The 21,292-nt window shown below is 43.0% G+C and overlaps 1 protein-coding gene across 1 annotated transcript in view; it reads right to left on the bottom strand.

Moving 5' to 3' along the window:
- TERF1 (telomeric repeat binding factor 1) overlaps positions 1-12,562 on the bottom strand; it is a 127,901-nt gene extending 115,339 nt beyond the window's left edge. The window contains exons 1-2 of the mRNA XM_030189658.1: positions 12,055-12,562; positions 1,880-1,975 (exon numbers count right to left, since the gene is read on the bottom strand). Of these exons, the coding sequence (XP_030045518.1) occupies positions 1,880-1,975; positions 12,055-12,562 (604 nt within the window). The remainder of the gene's footprint in view (positions 1-1,879; positions 1,976-12,054) is intronic.
- Positions 12,563-21,292: the final 8,730 nt, after the last annotated feature.

The following is a 21,292-nucleotide window of genomic DNA, read 5'->3' as shown; positions in this document are numbered from 1 at the left end:
ATCCCTTCCTTTATTCCCTTGGTGGGCTTTGAGAAGGGCAGAATTTTCCTCTGCAAGCACCTGCTTGCGCTGAGAGCTAAGGTGATGTGCTCTTGGTGGACAATCTGGTGGTCTCTGTAGCCAATGCAGGGCATAACTAAGAAGGACTGTTTGAAGAGCCCACCGGTCAGAGATTACAAGGGGCCACCTTTTTTTGTAAAACTTCAGCTTCCCTCAGACCAGCAACCCTCAGACCAGCAAATCACTTGGGATGGCACTGTTACAGTAGCCATGCTCTAATAGGGCCAGTAAAAACTTTGCACCATGCTTTCACTGGGGAGTTGTCTGGGCCTTAGGCACATGCTGTTGATGAGAATGAGCGTGCCGGGGCTGAGCCTGCTGAGGCTGGTGAGAAGAGTTGAAACAAGAGGCATGGCTAGTGCAAGCACCCCAGACACTGATGCACTCTGCTAGAACCCTATCAGAAGCTCAGGGAGCAAGGCCCGGAGGCACTCATCGAGGGCCAACATCGGGAAAGGCTAGGGTGTTGGTGTAGAAGCAGGCTGCTGAATCTGTGTGGTCGAAGTGGGTGCCTGGTCCTGCCTGTCTGGGGACCCACACATTGGCACCTCCTGTATGGAGGAGGAGCAGTCCTCCTGGCGCCGATATCTCTCGGGGACTGGGGAAATGCTCGGTGCCCTGGTGCTCCCGGCACCATGCATCAAGGGGAATCAATGTTAATGCTTCTTCTGATGCCTGGCATCAACACTCCCTGGTGCTGAATAGGATGATGTTGAGTCCTCACGTTGCCTCGTGGTCGAGTCCAACGCCAATCGATCCCGGGGGGGGAGGGGGTGCTACATAGCAGCCAGCATCAAATGAGGTGGAGACCCACTCGATGCACGGTCACTCCTGGTGTGCAAGGGTCTTGCAGCCATAGGGACTGACGCACCAGATACCAATATAGACACCAGTGCCGAGACTTCGGACCTGGCGCCAAAAATCTCTCTCTGAGCCTCTCTGGCCAACTGTGTTCTCTTCTACATATGAAAACAGAGAATACAGTTTGCTGGGGTATGATAAGGCCCCAAACACTGTAGACACTAAGAATGGGGTCTTTGTCAGAAATGGTCCTATTGCACAGAATGCAGTGCTTGAAGCCACTGGGAACCTTCATTCATGAAAGGAAAGACAGCCATGGCCAAAACAAATGCCTCGATGGTGTTAAAAAGGGCAAAGCACAAGGAAAAGGAAAAGGGAAAAACCCGAATGGAGCTCAGGCCTAAACGTAGCCTTCCAAGTGCTGTGAAAGAAAGAAAACATTAAAAAGAGGAAAAATAAATAAATTGAAGATACGGGGAAGGAATAAAATGAAGAAAACCCAGAGGTATATAAAAAACTAAAAGGAAAAGGTAGCCAAACCAGCTATGAGGAGTGGGAATAAACGCATCCTCTCCAGACCGCGAAAAAAAGAGAACTGCTGGTCCTGCACTCTTGAAGTGGGCAGGAAAGCACTTGCACAGGTGTGCTGGAGCACATCTCGCACTCAAAAGCATGTTTAAAGCTTGTTATAAGCTCCGGATCGGCATTACCTGCTTGTCCTCAGAGAAAATAATTTAAAACCCCAAAAGCAAACGAAAACAGAAGACATAAAATTAAGGCTGCCAACTGGATCCAAATTTGTAGGACAAATTTGCTGTTGGGGTATGTCTTGCTCTTCTTAAGGAATGCAATGGGGAAAATCAGAACTACAAGTCCCTGCATGCAATGGGGTAAACCCAGGCCTGGATCAACCCTGTCATGCGAATCTGGTTCTAGTTGGCAGCCTTACATAAAATGAAAAAGTTAAAGAAATGTGAACAAGTGAAAAGTAAAATACAAAATAAATATATATAATTACCAAGATTTTTGCCTTCTGCAATACGTGCTAGAAACTGGCACATATACACCTTTTTCCTCTGATGTTGATTTAATCTGGTTAACCCATGAATAAAAGCTGAAAAAAAAAAAAAAAGAGAAAGAATCCTACGTAATTAAAATTATCCAACAGTGCCACTTTGTGGCAAAATATATTACTATCTTTATTCCATCCCAAAGGCATCTGCTACTATTAACCCAATAATTAACATTTCAAAGCCAAAACTGAGCAGCTTGTAGTTAAAAGCCTAAAGACCCCACCCCACCCCTTATATCTACTCCGAGCCAAATGCACAAAGGTCCCGTTAAGGATCCGTCTGCATTTCCAAATCGGTAAAACTTTACCGATTTAGAAACACAGAGGGATTCACTAAGAAAATTGCATGCTTTTTTTTGGATGGGCATACCTGTATTGCAGCTCCCTGCCTCCGACTGCTGGGAAAATGAGAAAAACGTCGCTCTCCGCTCTTCTGTGAGAAATCAGAAGCATCAGGCTTGGTTCCACCCCCAGCTGATCCTGCTGCTTCCTTCTATTGGCTGGCTGACATCCTAGGACACCCATCTCCCTGAAGATGGACTCTCATTGGCTAGCTGCTGTCCCAATCCTCCTCCCTGTAGGACTTCCCTGATGACATCACTTTAGAGCTGTGAACTGATTTGATCCGAACTTCCTGGTGTCCCCCTCCAGAAATGAGTGGGCGGGACATCCCAGGCTGATGCTGTCCAATTGGTTTAGCCCTTCTCGGTGGCAAATTGATCATCAGCAGCTTTGTGTTGGAAAAGTTTTAATTATGTAATACTTTCAAACTGAACGACGCTCGTAAATAACAGCAATAACCCGTTGAACGACAACAAACACATGTTGCTCATGATCCAGAAGTTGAAAAACTATTGCAAAGGCCAAGCCTGGCCTTTTCCACTCTCCTTTTCCCAGGCCTTAGAGAGTAGTACGATTGTGCAACTGGCTTCCTCTGTGCACCACTGCAAACTGGCGTGCACTGAAACATGTAACGGCAGGCATGCCTGAACACATGTACAGAGAAATTTGGAGGAGGGGTAATTCTGGAGGAGGCAAGGGGCAAATGTAATAAGGTGCGAGACAGTGCAGATCTTAGTTTAGACTCTACACATATGAGTATACACAAGTTTCTGCACGTTTGGATTCCCTATGCTGGAAGGAGTCTAGTGCAGAAGTAAACCGTGCTTAAAGACTCAAGTAGACACAAATCCGATGCTAATAAAGGTATTAGCTATAAAACCTGGATGCAAATAATTATGCGGAAGACCTGAAGGAAAAGCGCACTGTTTTCTAAAATCAGGGCCTTATTTAATGGTCAGAGATTAATTAAAAAGTTAGATCGTTCTACTGTGGCTAGCATTAGTGAGCATTTCATACTTCCCCCCCCTTTTCTTTTCTGTGAGCATGAAGGACCCACAACTATTTTCTTACCGTGTAAAAAGGTGCCCCCCCCCCCAAAAAAAGAGGGTGCCCCACGATGAACGCTTGTTATAGAATAGCTCTTAGTGCAAATTCTCGCACCTAAAGTTCAGCACTGGAATTTATGCCAACTGATACCTGGTGTAAACACTGGTGCCCAACTCACAGAATTTCAGCACATAAATGGCACTATTCTAGAACACTGTGCGCAAGTTTTTGCAATGCCCTGACTCGCCCATGCCACTCCCCTGGCCATGCCCCCTTTTATGTTATGGGATTTAGGCACTTAGTGTGCCAGTTAACATCAATGATTGTAAAGACCAATTATTTCATAGTTAATGGCTTGTTAACTAATTTAGCTGCGCATCATCTCGGATCTACGCTGAAATTTCAGCCCCATATCCAAGAGATAAAGCGAAGATACCTATAGCAGGTATTCTCCGAGGACAGCAGGCTTTATATTCTCACAAGTGGGGTAACGCAGGCTACGTTGCCCGGTCCGGGCCTTACGACAAGCATAAGAGCTTTGTGGAGTGCGAGACACGCTCCACCGAGCATGCGCAAGTGCCGTCCTGCCCGCCATGCGAACATGGTTACCTCAGTTGAGTATAACAGGATAAAAGGAAAAATGATAAAGGAGACAACTCCAAGGGGAGGTGGAAGGGATTGTGAGAACATAAGGCCTGCTGTCCTCAGAGAATACCTGCTACAGTTAAGTATCTGCTTTCTCAGAGGACAAGCAGGCCTACCAATTCTCAACGTGGGGAATCCCTAGCATCCAGGCTCACCCCCCCCCCCCCCCAAAAAAAAAAACATCGGTCAATTGGGCCTCACAACTGCGAGGACATAACGCAAATAAACCTGAAACTATATAAAATCTGAATCAGAGTGTAGCCTGGACCAGAATAAAACGGGCCTAGGAGAGTGGAGTTGGATTCTAAATCCCAGATTCTGCAACACTGTTTGCCTGAAATGACTATCACGTCGGGTATCCTGCTCAAGGAAGTAGTGTGATATGAATGTGTCAAATGGGCTACCGACGCAGCCATAGCTCTGACATTGTGAGCCATGACTTGACACACTAGTGCCAGCTCAGCCTAGGCATAAATGAAGGAAATACACTCTACTAGCCAATTAGAAATGGTATGTTTCCTGATAGCGACTCCCATCCTGTTAGGATCAAAAGAAATAAGAAGTTGGGCAGACTGTCTGTGGGGCCTGGTCTGCTCCATGTAGTAGGCCAATGCTCTCTTGCCCAAGGTGTGCAAAGTGCTTTCGCCAGGATGGGCATGAAGTCAGGAAAGAATGTAGGCAAAACAATTGACCTGATCAGATGGAACTGTTGCATGAATGGATGCATGAATTTGTGATACTTCAGGAGTCAGACAGCACACACCAGAATGAGAAAGTAATCTTCTTTATTTGCCAGCAAACAAAGCAGGACATCAGCATTAAGTCTCTTCTTCTCTTTGTGTCTCAGCTCTCTGTGTCTTTCTCTCAGCTCTCTGTGTCTTTCTCTCAGCTCTCTGGGTCAGCTCTCTTCTTATGCTGTCTTCTCCTTCTTCTGTCTGTTCCTTCTGTCCTTCTCTTCCTTCTGAGCTCCTTCTGACGTAAACTGCTTCTGCTCCTACTTAAATACAGTTCTATCCAGCCTAGCCTAGCCCAGCCCCCTTACTCTCCAATTGGTTAAGGAATAGATTGGTCACTTTGCCTCAACCAATCATTACTTTTGAAATATCAGTTACATAGGTTTGGGATTCCTCAAACTGACCTCTAACCTGGGGCCCCTTAAGCCAGACATTTGGTCTCCAGAACTCTTATATTTTCCTTATGATTAATGTCTCATCTTATAGCTTAAATTGCTTACTGGACTCTGGCATTCATTAAAGAGGTCAAAAGTCAATCTTACTTAATAGCATACATATCAGGTTATCACTTTCAAGACCATTTCTACATTTTACCTATAATTAATCAAGGAGAAGAGAGCTGACTAGTCCTGACCTTTTTCACCTATCAGCTTATACATTGAACCAGCCAGAACTATGGCTAAGTCAAACCACATGTTGATCTCTTCACTGCAGCCCTACTCAGAACGTCAGACAGAGAGTTGAACAAACATTCCACACAGAATTATTAATTTACACAGAATACAGCATATTCTAAAGTAAGCATCCTTATAACACATATTCTAAATATCAAAAACTTGTAAATACTAATCTATTGCCTCTCTCTAAACAGTATTTCTATCTAAGCATTTTTCTATTTAATCCTAAACAAACTGCCTGCTTACAAAACTATTCAGTATGCCTAATAATATACAGCTGTTGAGCTAGCTTTCATCATTCACCAGGGTGAAAGAAATTCCTTTCTCTGACCTTTCTAACCCAGCCCGGCAAACGCTAGAGTTCAATATAATCTGAACCATCTGGCATACCTTCACTTGCTAGCAGAACTGAGAATTTAAACTTCAAGCTTTTAATATCATTTCTTATATATATAATTATGCCATGGCTGCCTCAGAACGCCGACACCACTTATGGCAGGAACTTGGGGTGTGTGCAGAGGACTACTCTGTTGTGATGACATACACCACTAAGGCCTGAAGCTCACTGACCCTGCCAGCTGAAGTAACAGCCACCAAGAAAAATAACCTTCCAGATCAAGTACTTCAGATGGCAGGAATTCAGTGGCTCAAAAGGAGCTTATCTTCATATTTATTTATTGGACAGTAAATAGCCCTTTTACTAAGCCACGGTAGGGCTACCACACAGGTAGCATGTGCCAAATCGACCCCTGGCAGTAGTTCCGAAGTTACATGTGCCAGAAAATTTTCAATTTTCTACCATGGGGGAGAGGGGTGTCGTTCCTAGCAGTGCAGCCACATTGCCGCATGCTACCCAATTACAGCATGAGTAGCACATCAGCGTAAGGGCTCAGGCAGTAAATAGCCATGTGCTAATTTTAATATTAGCACACAGCCATTTATTTCCCCATTTTTAAAAAAAAAGGCCTTTTTCCTGCCGCGGTAAAAAATGGCCCAGCACATGCCAATTTCACGTACCAAAACTAGCGTGGGCTGCTTTTTACTGCAGCTGAGTGAAAGGGCCCCTAAGGTGCTTATTTTCAATGTATATGGCCATCCCCACCGTCCCAAAATGCTGAAGTGGACCAAATCCCAATTTTGCAAAGGTAGGATTTGGACACCCCAATAAAAAACAAGGCTTAGTTCTAGCATTTGGATATTTGAGGTATTTTTCCTCATGTGTCTTAACATTACACGGTACATTTGGAACAGTTTTTCACTTGGTTACTTGTAGGTGGGTGAAGTTTTGTATAATGTTTTTGAACACAAGTGTGTCTCACATTGCATTTAGGATTTGGATGGCCGACACTGCCATGTGTCCAAATAGCAAGAGAGCGTGTTGTGGGATATTTTGAGCGGGACTAGAGAGGGTCCAAAATCAGGACATCCAACAATGATTACTGAAGGGAAGGAAATGTCCAAGTCTAAAAAGAAGAACATCCTTAAAAAGACCTGGTTTAATCACATCTAGGGTATAGAAAGGTGCTCCAGCTGGCCACTAGAGGGATTAAGACATGACACCTGTAATCTACTTGTGGTTGCTGTCCCTCTCTCCTGAAAGTGAAAATGGAAAGGAATACCATATTCTGTGACAACTTCAGATATTATAGACAGTGTTGCCAGGTGGGCGGTTTTACCGCCCAATTGGGCGGTTTTCCGCGACCCGCCGCGGGAAATTTTTGCCCGCGGCGGGTTGCGGTTTTTTGGGCGGCTTTTTGGGTTTCTGTGCGGTTTTTTGGGCGGCTTTTTGCCTTTTTCGGCCGCGGGGGGGCGGGGTTAGTGATGTTTTTTGGGCGGGGTTAGTGACGTTTTGGGCGGGCCGATGACGTGGGAGGCGGGGCCGATTACGTAGGAGGCGGGGCCGATGACGTGGGAGGCGGGGCCGATGACGGGGAGGCGGGGCCGGTGACGGCGGGGGCGGGGCCGGTGACGGCGGGGGTGATGACACGGGGGTGGGGGTGTCAGGGGCGGGGTTTGTGTTTGGGCGGGTTTTGGGCTGGATTGGGCTAGAAAAAAATTTTCCACCTGGCAACCCTGATTATAGACATTCTGAACAGAGCACAACGCAGATATGAGCAACCTAGTGGTTAGTGCAGTGAACAGTAAACCAAGGAATCCAGGTTCAAATCCCACTGTCACTCTTTTTTATTATTATTATTTTAAGCCTTCCAGGAACAGAAAAATACCTACTCTACCTGGATATATAAGAAACCTGCAAGCCTGAAGGCTACTCACGTGGTATAGTTCAGGGACAGTAGGTATTTTTCTGTTCCTAGCAGGGCATACAGACTTCCATGTCTTTTTTCCTCAATTTATAATTTTGATGTTCCAGTTTGTAAAATGGCTATTCATGATGGACATCTCCAGCACAAGGATGTTCATCTCATATATTTTTAAACAGGAAATCACTATGTATTTCCTGTTTGAAAATACATAGGAGACGATGTCCCTATTCTCACTTGGACGTCCTTTCGAAAATACCCCTCAAATTGTAAGCCTGAGTTAGAGCTCTGACCTAAAGATCAGCACCAGGTTTCCTCACACACAATTTTCTGCATCAGCTCCTGCATACGAGAGCTAGCAACAGTGCGTATGCACATGCCTGTGTTGGGAAGAGTGCTCATTCTCATCATGTGCACCACCTTCTTCCCTTCTGTCACCTTACCCCGCTCAACAGTTCCACTTCCTTTTATTCTATCAATTAAATCCTGATCCTAATATTTCTGAACAGGCATAATAAGAAAGAATGTCTGGAAAAAGAGTTCACGTTTTGTAAAGTGCTTTGGAGGTTAATTTTTTGCTTTTTTATAATTGTAACAGAAAAAAAGTTAAACCTGTACTTACTGAACAGTGTTTCATCAGTTCAAAAAAAAGGTACCTAGACGGGTTTATTCTTGTATAAGAAATGATACTGTGTTCTTCTAATTCAACGAAGAATTGCAGATATTGGCACTGTGAAGTTGTGTGATTGTTCATTTATCATGATTTAACCACCATCCACATTTTTGTTCTACTTGAAAAATCTCAAATAAAATTATGTTTGGTTTCTATTTCAACCTTTTTGTCCTATTAAGTTACAGCCAGATAGCAATACGCTTTACCCCGATTAACTGGCAGAAGGATAGGATTGCAGAAAAGGGAACAGACTCCCCCCCCCCCCCCGGGCTTGTTATTCCTCAGGTGAGAAATCCATTAACACAATCTTTATCCTAATGATACCACAGGGGGGTATCATTGCCCTCATAGTGCCCAAGGGGGACAGGTGCCACTATGAGGGCAAGTCTATAAAGTGGTGCCTAAAAGTAGGTGGACAAAGAAGTGCGCTTAGAGCCAATTCTATAATTGCATTAAGGCACACCTAACCCATTATAAAATAGTAGCGCGAAGTTGCTTTAGCATGCTAAAACTGAGGCATGACAGCATGTCAGTGGCAGGCATAAGTTGGCATGCCTGTGTGCCTTGAAATGTGCACATCTGATCAGAGATGGGTACTAACAAAGTAATTGTACTTCACTGCTGTACTTAAGTACAATTGGCAGTACTTTTACGTGTAACAAGGGATAAACATGGCAAAAAAAATGTAACTTGTTGCAAGTAAGCTGTACTTCGTAACGAAGAACACGTTTAGAAAGTATTTTCCATACCTCTGGTTCTCCCCCTCTACAGAGAGAAGAGAAATTAGGCAACACTGGATGGGTGGAGAGGGAGAGAGAAAGCGAGCGTGACTGGGGGGATACTGCATGAAAGGTAGGGAGAGACACAGTTATGGGCTCAGGGGAGAGAGAAATGAGGCAAGACTGGATGGGAGAGAGAATGAAAGAGACAGATGGGGCGATACTGGATAAAGGAGGGAGGAGAGACAGAGCCTATGGACTGGGGAGAGAGAGAAATTGGGCAAGACTAGATAGGTGTAGGAGTCAACATTTCAAAAAGACTGGGGATGCTAAACAATAGAAATTACCCCTCCTTGGACACAGTCAAAGAGTTTGTTCAATATTAGGGGTGCTCAAGAACCTACAGCACCCACAGAGCTGGAATAGGCTTGTGTTAGAATTCATTACAGTGATGAAGACAAAAGAGAAATTAAAATAAATGACACATGGACAGGAAACCCTTGGAAAGAGTTTAAAAGTGGAGGAGTGGCCTAGTGGTTAGGGTGGCGGACTTTGGTCCTGGGGAACTGAGTTCAATTCCCACTTCAGGCACAGGCAGCTCCTTGTGACTCTGGGCAAGTCACTTAACCCTCCATTGCCCCATGTAAGCCACATTGAGCCTGCCATGAGTGGGAAAGCGCGGGGTACAAATGTAACAAAAAAAAGACATGAAAGCAGTAACCAGAGACTGGGACCAAAAAAATAAATGGCTAGACAGGAAAGGTAGAAAAAACATTTATTTTTAATTTAGGATGAAGTAATGCGGTAGCTGTGTTAGTTCGTTTTAAAAGTTAATAAATATAAAAGAAAAGAATAAAATAAGGTGACACCTTTATATTGGACTACATACATTTTTTTGACTAACTTTCGAAGACCAAAACCTACCTCTTCAGGTCGGGGGCAGTATACTACTGTAATAGTATGCTTGTCCTGACTTAAGGAGGTTTTGGCCTCCAAAAGCTAGTCAAAGAATGTACTTAGTCCAATAAAAAGATATCACCTTATTTTCTGTTTTTGTTAATTTTTTAATGTAGCATTTGGAATATGTAAGTTTTTGAAATTTACATCTGTTCTCTATTTTGCACAGTACTACAGAATGTGTCACTTTCTGTTTCTTTGTTTTTGTACTATATGCAGAGTATGGCTTCTCTGGGTTCAGTTTAATTTTTGTCTACACATTTCTATTTTTATTTTGTGGTTACTTATTCTATACTTCATGAGGAGTACCTCTGTTTATGTGTGAAAAAGGTTGGGTATTCTGTTAGCATCAAGTGTCTGTGTAGGATTAATCTGTACTAATCCAGCTTGCTTTTTTTTCCAATAGGTATTATTAATGTTGTTCTGCCCACTGCAATATTCAGGGTGGTGTTTTTCTAGGATGGACTTCGTGTGACCCCCTGGAAGTTAGCTTGTAAACATACTAGATTCTGTGGTCCAACTTGTTAAGAATATTTTTTACTTTGTAATAAAAAAGTAGTTTTAAGATTTGTACTTTATTACTTTTACTTGAGTATTTTTTTTTTAATAAGACTTTATTTTACTTCACTATTTTTGAAGCCACCACTTTTATTTATTTATTGCATTTGTATCCCACATTTTCCCACCTCTTTGCTGGCTCAATTTATGCTCCGACCATAGCTCATTTGCAGTTACCTGCCAGTTTTATAGAATAGCTCCTAGTACCTATGCACCTAAATGTCAATTTGTGATGTCATTCGTACACATAAGTGTGCCTATTCTATAAACTAGTGTGTGCAATTGGTACCTACGTTTAGGCACCCTTTACAGAATTGCCTTTTATACTTTATGCTTATACTTCATTTTTTTGGGTGGAGGGAGGGGATATGTGGTGCCATCCAGGTCAAGTACAGACACTAACTGCACTGCCTCATATTTGAATCTGTAGGGAGTAAAAAGCAGGGTGGAAAAAGAGGGGCCCTGTACAAAGAAACAGACACTCAATAATAAGGCCAGCTCCAATTAGTTTGATGTGTTTTTTTGTTTTATTTCCAAATGACGTTTTGACTTCATGACACATTGAGAAAAAGTGAGATCATTGGAAGTCACTCTCCACGCAAGCCAGCGTTCACGTTCCATATACATCATCAGTTTCATGCCCACAGTTCCAAAGCAATACTACTACTACTGCTTATTTCTATAGCGCTACAAGGCATACGCAGCGCTATACACAAAGACCAAGGACAGCAGCAGCAGCAGCGCTTAAATGCGCATGTGCACACAGAATAAAAAATAAATGTAAACCCCCCCCCCACCCAAGAAAGTTTTATGACAGACTCATGCCGTCTCCTATCTCGCCCATTCTGTGGGCTGAAGGTAGTGAGTGGATCTTGTCACCAAATATTTGCAGACACTACTTAAAACAATAGCAAACTATGTGTAGGGTTGTTTTTATTCAAAAGCATCCCATAAAAGTTTGGGTTTGTCATTTTTTTTTTTTTACCTCTGGGGGTTGTGGGGTATGAGCTTGCGGTCGGCAAGGGCGGGTGTTCCAGAGCAATAGATTTGTTTTTGGAGCTGCATGAGGCTCAATTTTTGTAGGGGGCAGCTATAAGGCTGGCTCCAGCTCCACCTGAGCCTTGGGGCCGAATTGCAGCCCCCCCACCCCCAGGTTAAAAAAAATCCTTGGATTACAGATGGGAGGCTTTAAAACACACACACAACTACACATAGGTAGTCAAAAACCTCACAAGTTCGGTATTCTTTTCAAAAGCATCTGCGAATGTTTGGGTGGCGTTTCCAAGGTAGAGACGGCTTCAACTTTTTGACGTCATGCCGTCTCCGGTCATAAAACCTCCTTGATGACACCAATTGAGCAGCTTCCACTAAAAACAGCGCGCGCCATAATTGAACTCTGACGTTCCCAGGTTCCCTCCCTCCCCCTCTATGTCACACTATTAGAGAAACTCCCAATGTTGCTCTTCTCTTTCTAATCGCTACCACTACCACATCTCTTACGAGCTCACCTTCTGTGGAATCCCTAGTCCTGGCAAACTCTGTCATCCGACCGTCTTTGAAGTACTGGCATAGGCAGGAAACCATAAAGTCCAGCACCCACCCCGAAGCCACTTCCACCGCCTCGGACGAAAGGCTTGCCGAGAGGGAGCAGGAGCTACAGCTTGCTGCCGGAATTTCCCGCCATTGCTCGTCAGACGTCTCTTCCTTAGCCGAGTCTGTTGGTTTCTTATTCGCGAAATCCCGGGGACCCTCGTCCAGTGATTCTTCTGTCCCCGAGTGGCAGGGACTTAAGGGCAGTTCTTTTTTCAACTCCGGCAATTCTGAGTCGGCGGGTGAGTGGTGGTGGGGTCCCTCAGGTCTTCCTTCAGCCGCCAAGTCGTCGATTCCCTCGGGTAGTCCTTCGGTCGCTGAGTCATAGGGTTCATCAGGTGGGCCTTCGGGCGCTGAGTCATGAGGTTCCGCGAGCGTCTTTGCGTTCACTGACTGAGAATCTGATGTTTCAATGAGCGTTTCCATTTTGAAGGTGGCGCGCTCTCTCTGACTCTTTGTTTCGTGGCGTGATGACGACAACTACGGCAGTTAGGTGAGCCGCGCGCGCTCGTCTGCGTACTCCTACTCTTGACAGAAGAACGTTGCTGGCTGCAGACCGAGGAGGTTTAATAGACAGGAGTGGAAGTGAGCCTATCTAGTCCACTGTAAGCAAGGAAGCCAATTAGGTTAATCTCAGTTTCCACTCCTGTGAGAAATATGTAAATACTAGTAAAAAAAAAAGGCCCGTTTGAAACGGGCGCTAGCAATGTAATGAGTTTCTGCCATTAATGTTTCCACGGTTGTATTCTGAATATAATTGTTGTTTACATGTGTAAGATTTCTTTATATACAATATTTTTTGTGTAAACTGTGTTACAATGTAGTAAAAGTTTTCCTTGTTCAGGCCCTTCAATCAGTTTAACAATCACATCAGTAGAGCTGTGTGTGTGTGTGGCCAGCTGGGTAAACTTTTCCTAGCCTGAAACAGCCATAAACCCGGCCAAAAATCCGCGTCACTAGCCCCGCCGCTTACGTCATCCCTGACGTCAGCCCCGCCCCTGAAAGGCTTCTATTGGTCCAATTTGGACCAATAGAAGCCACGGAAAAGCTTCTATTGGACCAAATTGGACCAATAGAAGCCCCGGAAAAAAACGCCGAACTCGCACAGCAGCGACGGGAAAACCGCCCAAAAAACTGCATCCTGCGGCCGGCGAAATTTTCCCGCCGCCGCTGGCGAAAAACCGCCCACCTGGCAACCTTGCTTGCCTCCACTGATGTTCATACCTCCCTGTATATGATTGTTTGTTAGAGATTCAATCCACTCCACTTCCCTCCTCCAAGTTCCGTTCTGTCTGATTGGTTCTTCGTTCCTGTGACGTCGCTTTTGTTTGCTTGGCAACTATGCAGCATTCCGTTTCCTCGACTTGAGGGCGGGGACAGCAAGAGCCAATGAAACGCTGAACTACAGACTTACGAACCCTACACTGCCACAGTGCCACAGAGTCAGCTTCAGAATGTTGGTGCTTTTTATTATATAGGATATTGCTTTTTCATTTAACATAATTACAAAAATAACTTATGCCCTGGTAGAAAGGAACTCTTTAGGGATGGATTATAATTCTGTAGGCTCTTTTTAACAAAAATCACCATATTATAGCTTTCTAAAATCATTAGCAAAAGGAACCCTGTTAGTTTAAAGTAATATGTGCAAAGAGATAAAAGTGCTGAGAGAGAAAGAAGAGAGGGGTAAGAAGCCCAAAGAGTAGAAACAACAATACATCTAAGCATGAGACCACGAAGCTGTAAGACTATGGAAGATGGAAAATGCCATGTGCTGAACTATGCAAAGTTCTCACATAAAGGTTTAAAGATACAAAAATGCAGACCAAGCAGAAGTTACAATGGGTAGGGGCTCAGCTGCTAGGGTGATGGAAAATTTTTAGTGGACTGTCATGATAAATAACAATGATGTAGTAGGGGTTGGTAAATGTGATCAATATCCAATGAAAAACTTAGGATCAGATACTTAATGTAACTAAAAAGAAAGGGTATAAAACCTGTAAACATTAAGGAGGGATGTGCCTCTTGCTTCTAGAGGCAACCATCTTTACAAAGGTGTATTTTGAAATAATAAATTAATTAAGACTTGTTTCACCAAATCTGGTTTCATAAGTTCTTTTTGTATAAGTTCTCAGGTTATCTGGGGGCTATTTGTAACAATTACTCCACGCAGCTGGCATTGCGAAGTCCACCATAAAGAAAATGTTTTTAGTAATGTGGAAACTTAAAAGTGTGAAACCATTCTTTCAGAGGGAAATATTCCTCAACCTGATACAGTCAATGGTACTAAGTCACGCTGACTACTGTAATGAAATCTATGCGGGATGCAAAGATCAAATCATAAAGAAACTTCAAACCGCCGAAAACACAGCAGCCAGACTAATATTTGGAAAAACACGTTTTGACAGCTCCAAACCACTACAAGAAAAACTGCACTGGCTACCAATCAAAGAATGCATCACTTTCAAAATCTGCACGACTGTTCACAAAATAATTTACGGCGAGGCACCGGGATACATGACAGACCTCATTGACCTGCCAGCCAGAAACACCACAAAATCTACACGATCATACCTAAACCTCCACTACCCAAGCAACAAAGGACTCAAATACAAATCCATCTATGCAACCAGCTTTTCCTATTTAAGCGCACAACTATGGAACGCATTGTAAAAACTATGCTCGACCATCTAGACTTCCGGAAAGCACTAAAGACAGATCTGTTCAGAAGAGCATACCCCACCGTCTCAACATAAAATACCTAGACACCTACGTCACAATGTAACCAAAGACCTTAATGAGCATTACCTGACACTTCCTCCCCTCTCCCTCTCTAAGACCCCCCCAATCCAACCTACCATACATGTACTTCATTCCACCAAAATATCACTTTGTATTATTCACACCATGTATTTGTTCATACCGGAATTGGCTATCGGCGTTAACGGTAATATGTAAGCCACATTGAGCCAGTAAATAGGTGGGAAAATGTGGGATACAAATGTAACAAATAACATTGCCATACACTCAAAACAAAGCAAGCAAACCTATGAGCTGCTGCATCCATGTTGTCGTTCCTTATTGTACTGTACAAATCTAAAGCTGTTTCAGTTGGACAAGCAGTGCCTTGAAAGGTGGAGGAGAAAAGAAATAACAGTTGAATATCACTAAAACAGCTTCAGAAATTATTGCAGCTAGTAGAAACAGCAAGTGGAGGAGTGGCCTAGTGGTTAGGGTGGTGGACTTTGGTCCTGGGGAACTAAGGAACTGAGTTCGATTCCCAGCACAGGCAGCTCCCTGTGACTCTGGGCAAGTCACTTAACCCTCCATTGCCTGCCATGAGTGGGAAAGTGTGGGGTACAAATGTAAAAAAAAAAAAATTATAAACTCTGTAGTTTGTGCTCATTTTTCTTCACTGTTCTTCTATATAATATAGATGGCAAGATTTCAGCGAGGATATCCTGTTTCATGATGGGTTCATCTTAACTGTTGTAATCTGCCTTGGGAAGCCTGGTGTTATAAAGATGATGGAATATATTGAAATTAAATGGAAGTAGAATTAAACTATCTTTTCATTGGGGCACATGGAATCACATCTGCATCTGTTTTGTAGAAGTTTACCTTTTACATAAACAAATGGATTCTGTTTTGAACATGTTTCAGGAGCAAGTGGTTTTATAAGTCAAAATAAAGATACATATTTTGTTTCATGCAGATCTCTTGTGTTTAAACATAAATGGGCTATAAGCCCCTAATGCAGCCCATTGGTTTTCTTATATTTTATACTTGTGTTGACTTATACTGTGCCAAAACTGAAAACTCTTATCTCTATCTGGTCTAAGTAAAAGGAGCTCATTGTGAACACTATCCACCCTAAAAGGTTGTTTTGTCGTTGTACATGAGGAATTTGTGATATTGAAGAAATAAGTGTATGTTTGTGCCCCTAGTCATGCATCCTAAGTTGATATAATCCTTTCAAGAAATCTAGTTAATCATTTAACTTATCAGTGGAACATAACCACAGAGGCATGGTATGGTCGTGTTTTCAGTATGGTAATACTAGGGCCCAGCTAAGGAACTAATTGCATCCGATATCCTGTTATGACAATGTTATCAAATCTATGTTAGCCACATTGAGCCTGCAAATAGGTGGGGGAATGTGGAATACAAATGCAATAAATAAATAAACAGGCTATTTTGAGTTAGTCTTCAGTGGACCAAACTTGCTTCCTTGTGCCATCACTATCCAGCAGGTAGGCAGTGTCTTAAAAGGTGGAGGATAAAGATTTTTTTTTTTTACATTTATATCACACATTATTCCATGCAGAGTTGGGTTCAATGTGGCTTACATTTGAAAATACAGTGAGACAGAATAATATAATTCAGTTTATCTTGGGATCAAATAGATGGATATGTCTGAAACATTTAACAAAGTTGAGATTAACATATATATATATATAAACGTTTGTCCTTTAATGATACCATATTATTATTATTAGCATTTGTATCCCACATTTTCCCACCAATTCGCAGGCTCAATGTGGCTTACATTTGCCGTAATGGCAATTGCCATTTCCGGGTCACAGAATACAAAAGTCGCTGCATTAAGGTGCATGCATACGTAGTAGAGAGGAATACATTGTTGTAGTGCATATTAATTTCTATGTGATAAATAGGAATGTAACATACATTAGGTCATCGACTGTAGAGAAGTTATTCAACATAGGGGTTAAAGTAACACTATATTCAGCATAAGGGTTAAAGTGAAAGAGGTCAGTCAGTCAAGTGTTAAGAGTTCGGTTTTTCTAGTTCATGTGTAGTCTTTATTATTATGTATTGAGGATGAATATTATTGGTATGCCTTCTTGAATAGATCAGTTTTCAGTAGCCTTCGGAAGATAGTTAAATCTTGCGTTGTTTTAATGTTCAGAAATCATAGCCATAAGTATAGACAGACCAGAACGGACATCCATCACATTGCAAAAGTAAAGAACAACTTCTACAGAGTACATCCAAGATTTAATTTTTATTTCCTTATTTCCATCTTCCAAAATTCCAGACAGCAGATGTAGAGATCAGTAGGACCCAACGCACTCCAAACCAAGTAAAGTCAGAAACAACACAGTTTATACCTAATTGTTCAACCACCCTTTGGATTCACCTTTGGGGTTAAAAAGCAAACCATGTGTATGTAAGGTATGGATAAACAAATTAAAACAATCAAAGTTTAAAGCAAATGCCCATATGTAATATGTGGTAACAATAATGAAACAATGATGGAATATTCATATAGCAGGTGTCAGGTTCAGAGCCCGCAGGGCCGGGCTCTGGAGCAAACGTGAGCCCTTGGGCTGCTGACGAGGAGTGACAGCAGCAGGCAAAACCCACCAACCAACGCTGGGCAAGCACACCGGCACCGGCAGGGACTGCAGGCACCACCCAGCAACCGGAACACACAGACTGGAATCCCCCGGACTGGAGGACACTGGACTGGAATTCCCCGGACTGGAACACTGGACTGGAGCACACTGAACTGGTCCGAACAGCTTCACCTACACTTAGCTACTAAGCCCCCCAGGAGTTGAGCTCCTGGGTTCGAGTAGCCGGCAGGACTTACCAGATACCGGATGACACAGGGACCAGGTCAGGAAACAGAAGAGACAGCAGTGCTCCAAGGAACTGGACTAACCAGGCACTCCTAGGCCTACACTAACAAAAGGACTTCCTAAGCCCTATACTAAACAGGAGCTCCTAAGCCCTGCTCAACAAAGGGACTTCCTAAGCCCTAAAGTAACAGAGCAGGGAACTAAATACACAAGCTAACACAGGTGCTACTAAGCTCCAAGCTACAAGCAGTGCTCTACAACTCTAAACTAACTAAGGTGCTCCTATGCACCAAACAACCAAAAGAGCTCCTAGCACTAAAAGGGAAGACAGGGAAGGCACAAGGAAAAAGCAGGAAAGCAAACACACACTAGCAAAGGAGCTTCCTAAGCCCCCACGCTACAGCAGTGCACCACCGCACTAACCTAACCCAGGTTCCACTAAGCACCAAGCTACTGACGTACTTCTCACAGCGAACTGAAGTGCCTCTAACAGGACCAAACCCAGAAGTACTTCTAACAGCAAACTGAAGTGCTTTCTACAGCACCCAAAACCCAAACAGCAAAGACTGCAATGCTCCCAATAGCACAAACACCAGAAGTACTTCTAACAGCAAAATCTGTAGAGTTCCTAACAACACCAAACCCTGAAGTACTTCTAACAGCAACAGAGCTTCCAAAGCCCTACACACAGCAATGCTTCCAAACCAAGAGGGAAAAGCAGGAGAACCACCAGGGAAAAGCAGGAAAGCTAAACACACAAACACCAGTGCACACTGCACTAACACTAACCTGGACCTTAGCAAAAGCAAGCAGGGAAACTAGACACAAAGTCAAAAGTGCACACTGCACCACCCTACCTAAAGCAAACACCACCGTTGCAAAGGCTCTGAAGGAAACAACACCACTTCCTTATCAAGGCCCTCCCTGATGATGTCACACTCCCTAGACCTAGGCAAAAGCACACTGACCGAGGAGGTCCAACCCACACCAATGCAACACCGTGAAGCACTTGAAGCCAGTACACTCAAAGAGAGGTAGAGCTAACTCAGTCCACCCACACAGCTGTAGTAAAGTAAAACAATTAACACCATGCTGCTGGAAGCTGCCAGCACAGAGAGACAGAGCCAGCTCAGAAAGGACAGACAAAAGAAACAGAAGCCAGCTAAGAAGCTGACCCCCAGGAAAGAGGTAAGTTTGAGAGGGGTTCTGACCCCAATCATAACAGCAGCCAGCCTTTGTCAATAGATGTATTTTCCAATGAACATAATTAACTTTGTATGAACTTGGCGGCTAATAGTGTGCTGAACTGGACAATGTTGGCACATTTAGACTGACTCTGGACTTCTGCGTGAAGGTAGCTCTGCCCTCGTTATTCAATATCTGTCTCAAATAATAATAATAACCCTCAATCTGGAGTGTCATTTAATGTCCTGTTATAATCAAATAATAATCCTTTAACTAATGATAACAGTTCTAAGAATTTACCAATTGCTTTCAAAATATAAACAAAAATAATTTTTGTAAATGTATCATTCAGCAAGCACCGTTGTATACTGGCACAAAGAGAAGTATGAGTGAGTGAGTGAATGAATGCACGGTAACTAGTATTATGCACTTTGATTTAGAGAGGAATAAATATGAATAAATTATTTTTGTTTATATTTTGAAAGCAATTGGTAAATTCTTAGAACTGTTATCATTAGTTAAAGAAATAATAATAATAAAGATATCAAGTGCATTTTTATAATAATCCTCTGCAATCCACAAAACAAAAAGAGCAAGTTCCCACATGCTATCTTTTTCTTTTGATCTAGGCATAGGGAAAAAAGATTTAAAATGCTTCCGGGTTTCAACCTAATTCATGTTTAATGTGGGATATAAATGTCATAAATAAATAGAAACTCTGAATATTGAGCACCTGATTCTCATAACATGATATCTGTTTTGTGGCCCTTTACCAGGAGAAAAATATCCTCTGCACGAATATAACACGTGCTAGGGTATCCCTATAACCAGCCCCTCCAAATGACACACTGATTATGATTTATAGCAAATTAGTAAAAAAGGCCCGTTTCTGACACAAATGAAATGGGCGCTAGCAAGGTTTTCCTCGGAGTGTGTATGTTTGAGAGAGAGTGTTTCCCTACTCCTCCCCCTGCCTGGGAATCAGCTGTTAGTGACGTCATCTTGGCTACGGAGCCTAGCTCAGCAACTCCAGGAGCCACGGACACAGGCAGTCCCAGATTAGAACGTTGGTGGTGAGAATTATTATATAGGATTACTACTCTACCTATGAAAAGTAATTCTGTTACTATACTTCTTCTGTATGCTGTATGCACATCTGGCATGTTTGAAAATATGAGAGATTAAATACAAATGATACCAACAATAAAGAGTGACAACTTGGATGCAGCATCTAGGTTTGCTTGCTTTGTTTTGAGAGTACAGCGATAACAGCTGTGTGGGGAAGGGGAAACTAAGACTGACCTATTTGGTTTCCATATTTTGATGTCACTTGGTCTCCTGTCTATTAAACCTCCTTGTTGTAGACTGCTTATGTCACGTGGTCTGGTCTAGTTTGGGATCAAAGCTCTTGAAGACCAGTTACAAATGTTAGGCCAGAAAAAAAAATCACCTGCAGTTTTTTGTTAACTTTTATTTCTAGTTCTTTGAAACAAGCTGGGTAAAACAGCATTAAAGGGAATTTTTCTGTTGGTTGCATATGTAAATTTGTAGTTATGCGTTTTGTTCAGGAAATCAATGGCAAAAACAGATATAAATCAATGTATGCAATAAGGCAAAGCCTAGCTGTCTTAATTTAAGGGGGGGGGGGGGGTGGAGGTTACTTTTCCTGTTTCGGAAATGGTCCTCATATCAAATATAAAATGGGGTGTGTCTCAATGACATGAATCCCCAAAGTCAACAGTGTTCAGCAGAGAAGGACTGACAGTGGTCTGAGCCCCCAGGGCAATAACCATCTATCAAAATTGGTTAAATGGAGGCTAGGGAAGAGTGGGGCCCCCTACTGCTGTAGGCCCTCAGACACTGCCCTATTGTCCCAATGAGCAAGCCAAGAAAGGACTATTCTCAGTTCATAGATGTGTGTTTCATTCTACATAATTTTCACCAAATGAGTAAAGGCATGGTTTCTGTTTCACTATCCTGTAATAGGCCTGAATTTAAAAAAACTGAGCACCAGTAAGCAAAGAGAAAGAAGAGATGTTGCCTCCCCCCCCCCCCCCCCCAATCAAAAACATATACATTAGGGCTCCCCTTTGCAGATTGTCCCTCTTGCCTCAGGAGATCTTCATTGTGCGCAGGTGGTACTGGCAAGTTACAGCACGGGAGTTATGTATTAATGCGCCTGCAGAAATTTGCACATAAGAGTGTGCATAATCATTATATTCCTTGAAACCAGGTATTGTCCATATAGAAGAAGCAGCTGTGGCAATAAATACATTGGAGGTATACTCCCAGGCCAGAGACTAAAACTTACCTGCAGTGGAGTGGGAGGAGGTAAGCCTAAGACGGGCAGTAGTCTTGAGATGAA

This window comes from Microcaecilia unicolor, chromosome 1 (assembly GCF_901765095.1).
Source record: "Microcaecilia unicolor chromosome 1, aMicUni1.1, whole genome shotgun sequence".
NCBI lineage: Eukaryota > Metazoa > Chordata > Amphibia > Gymnophiona > Siphonopidae > Microcaecilia > Microcaecilia unicolor.
This window is presented reverse-complemented; position numbering and strand designations above follow the sequence as displayed.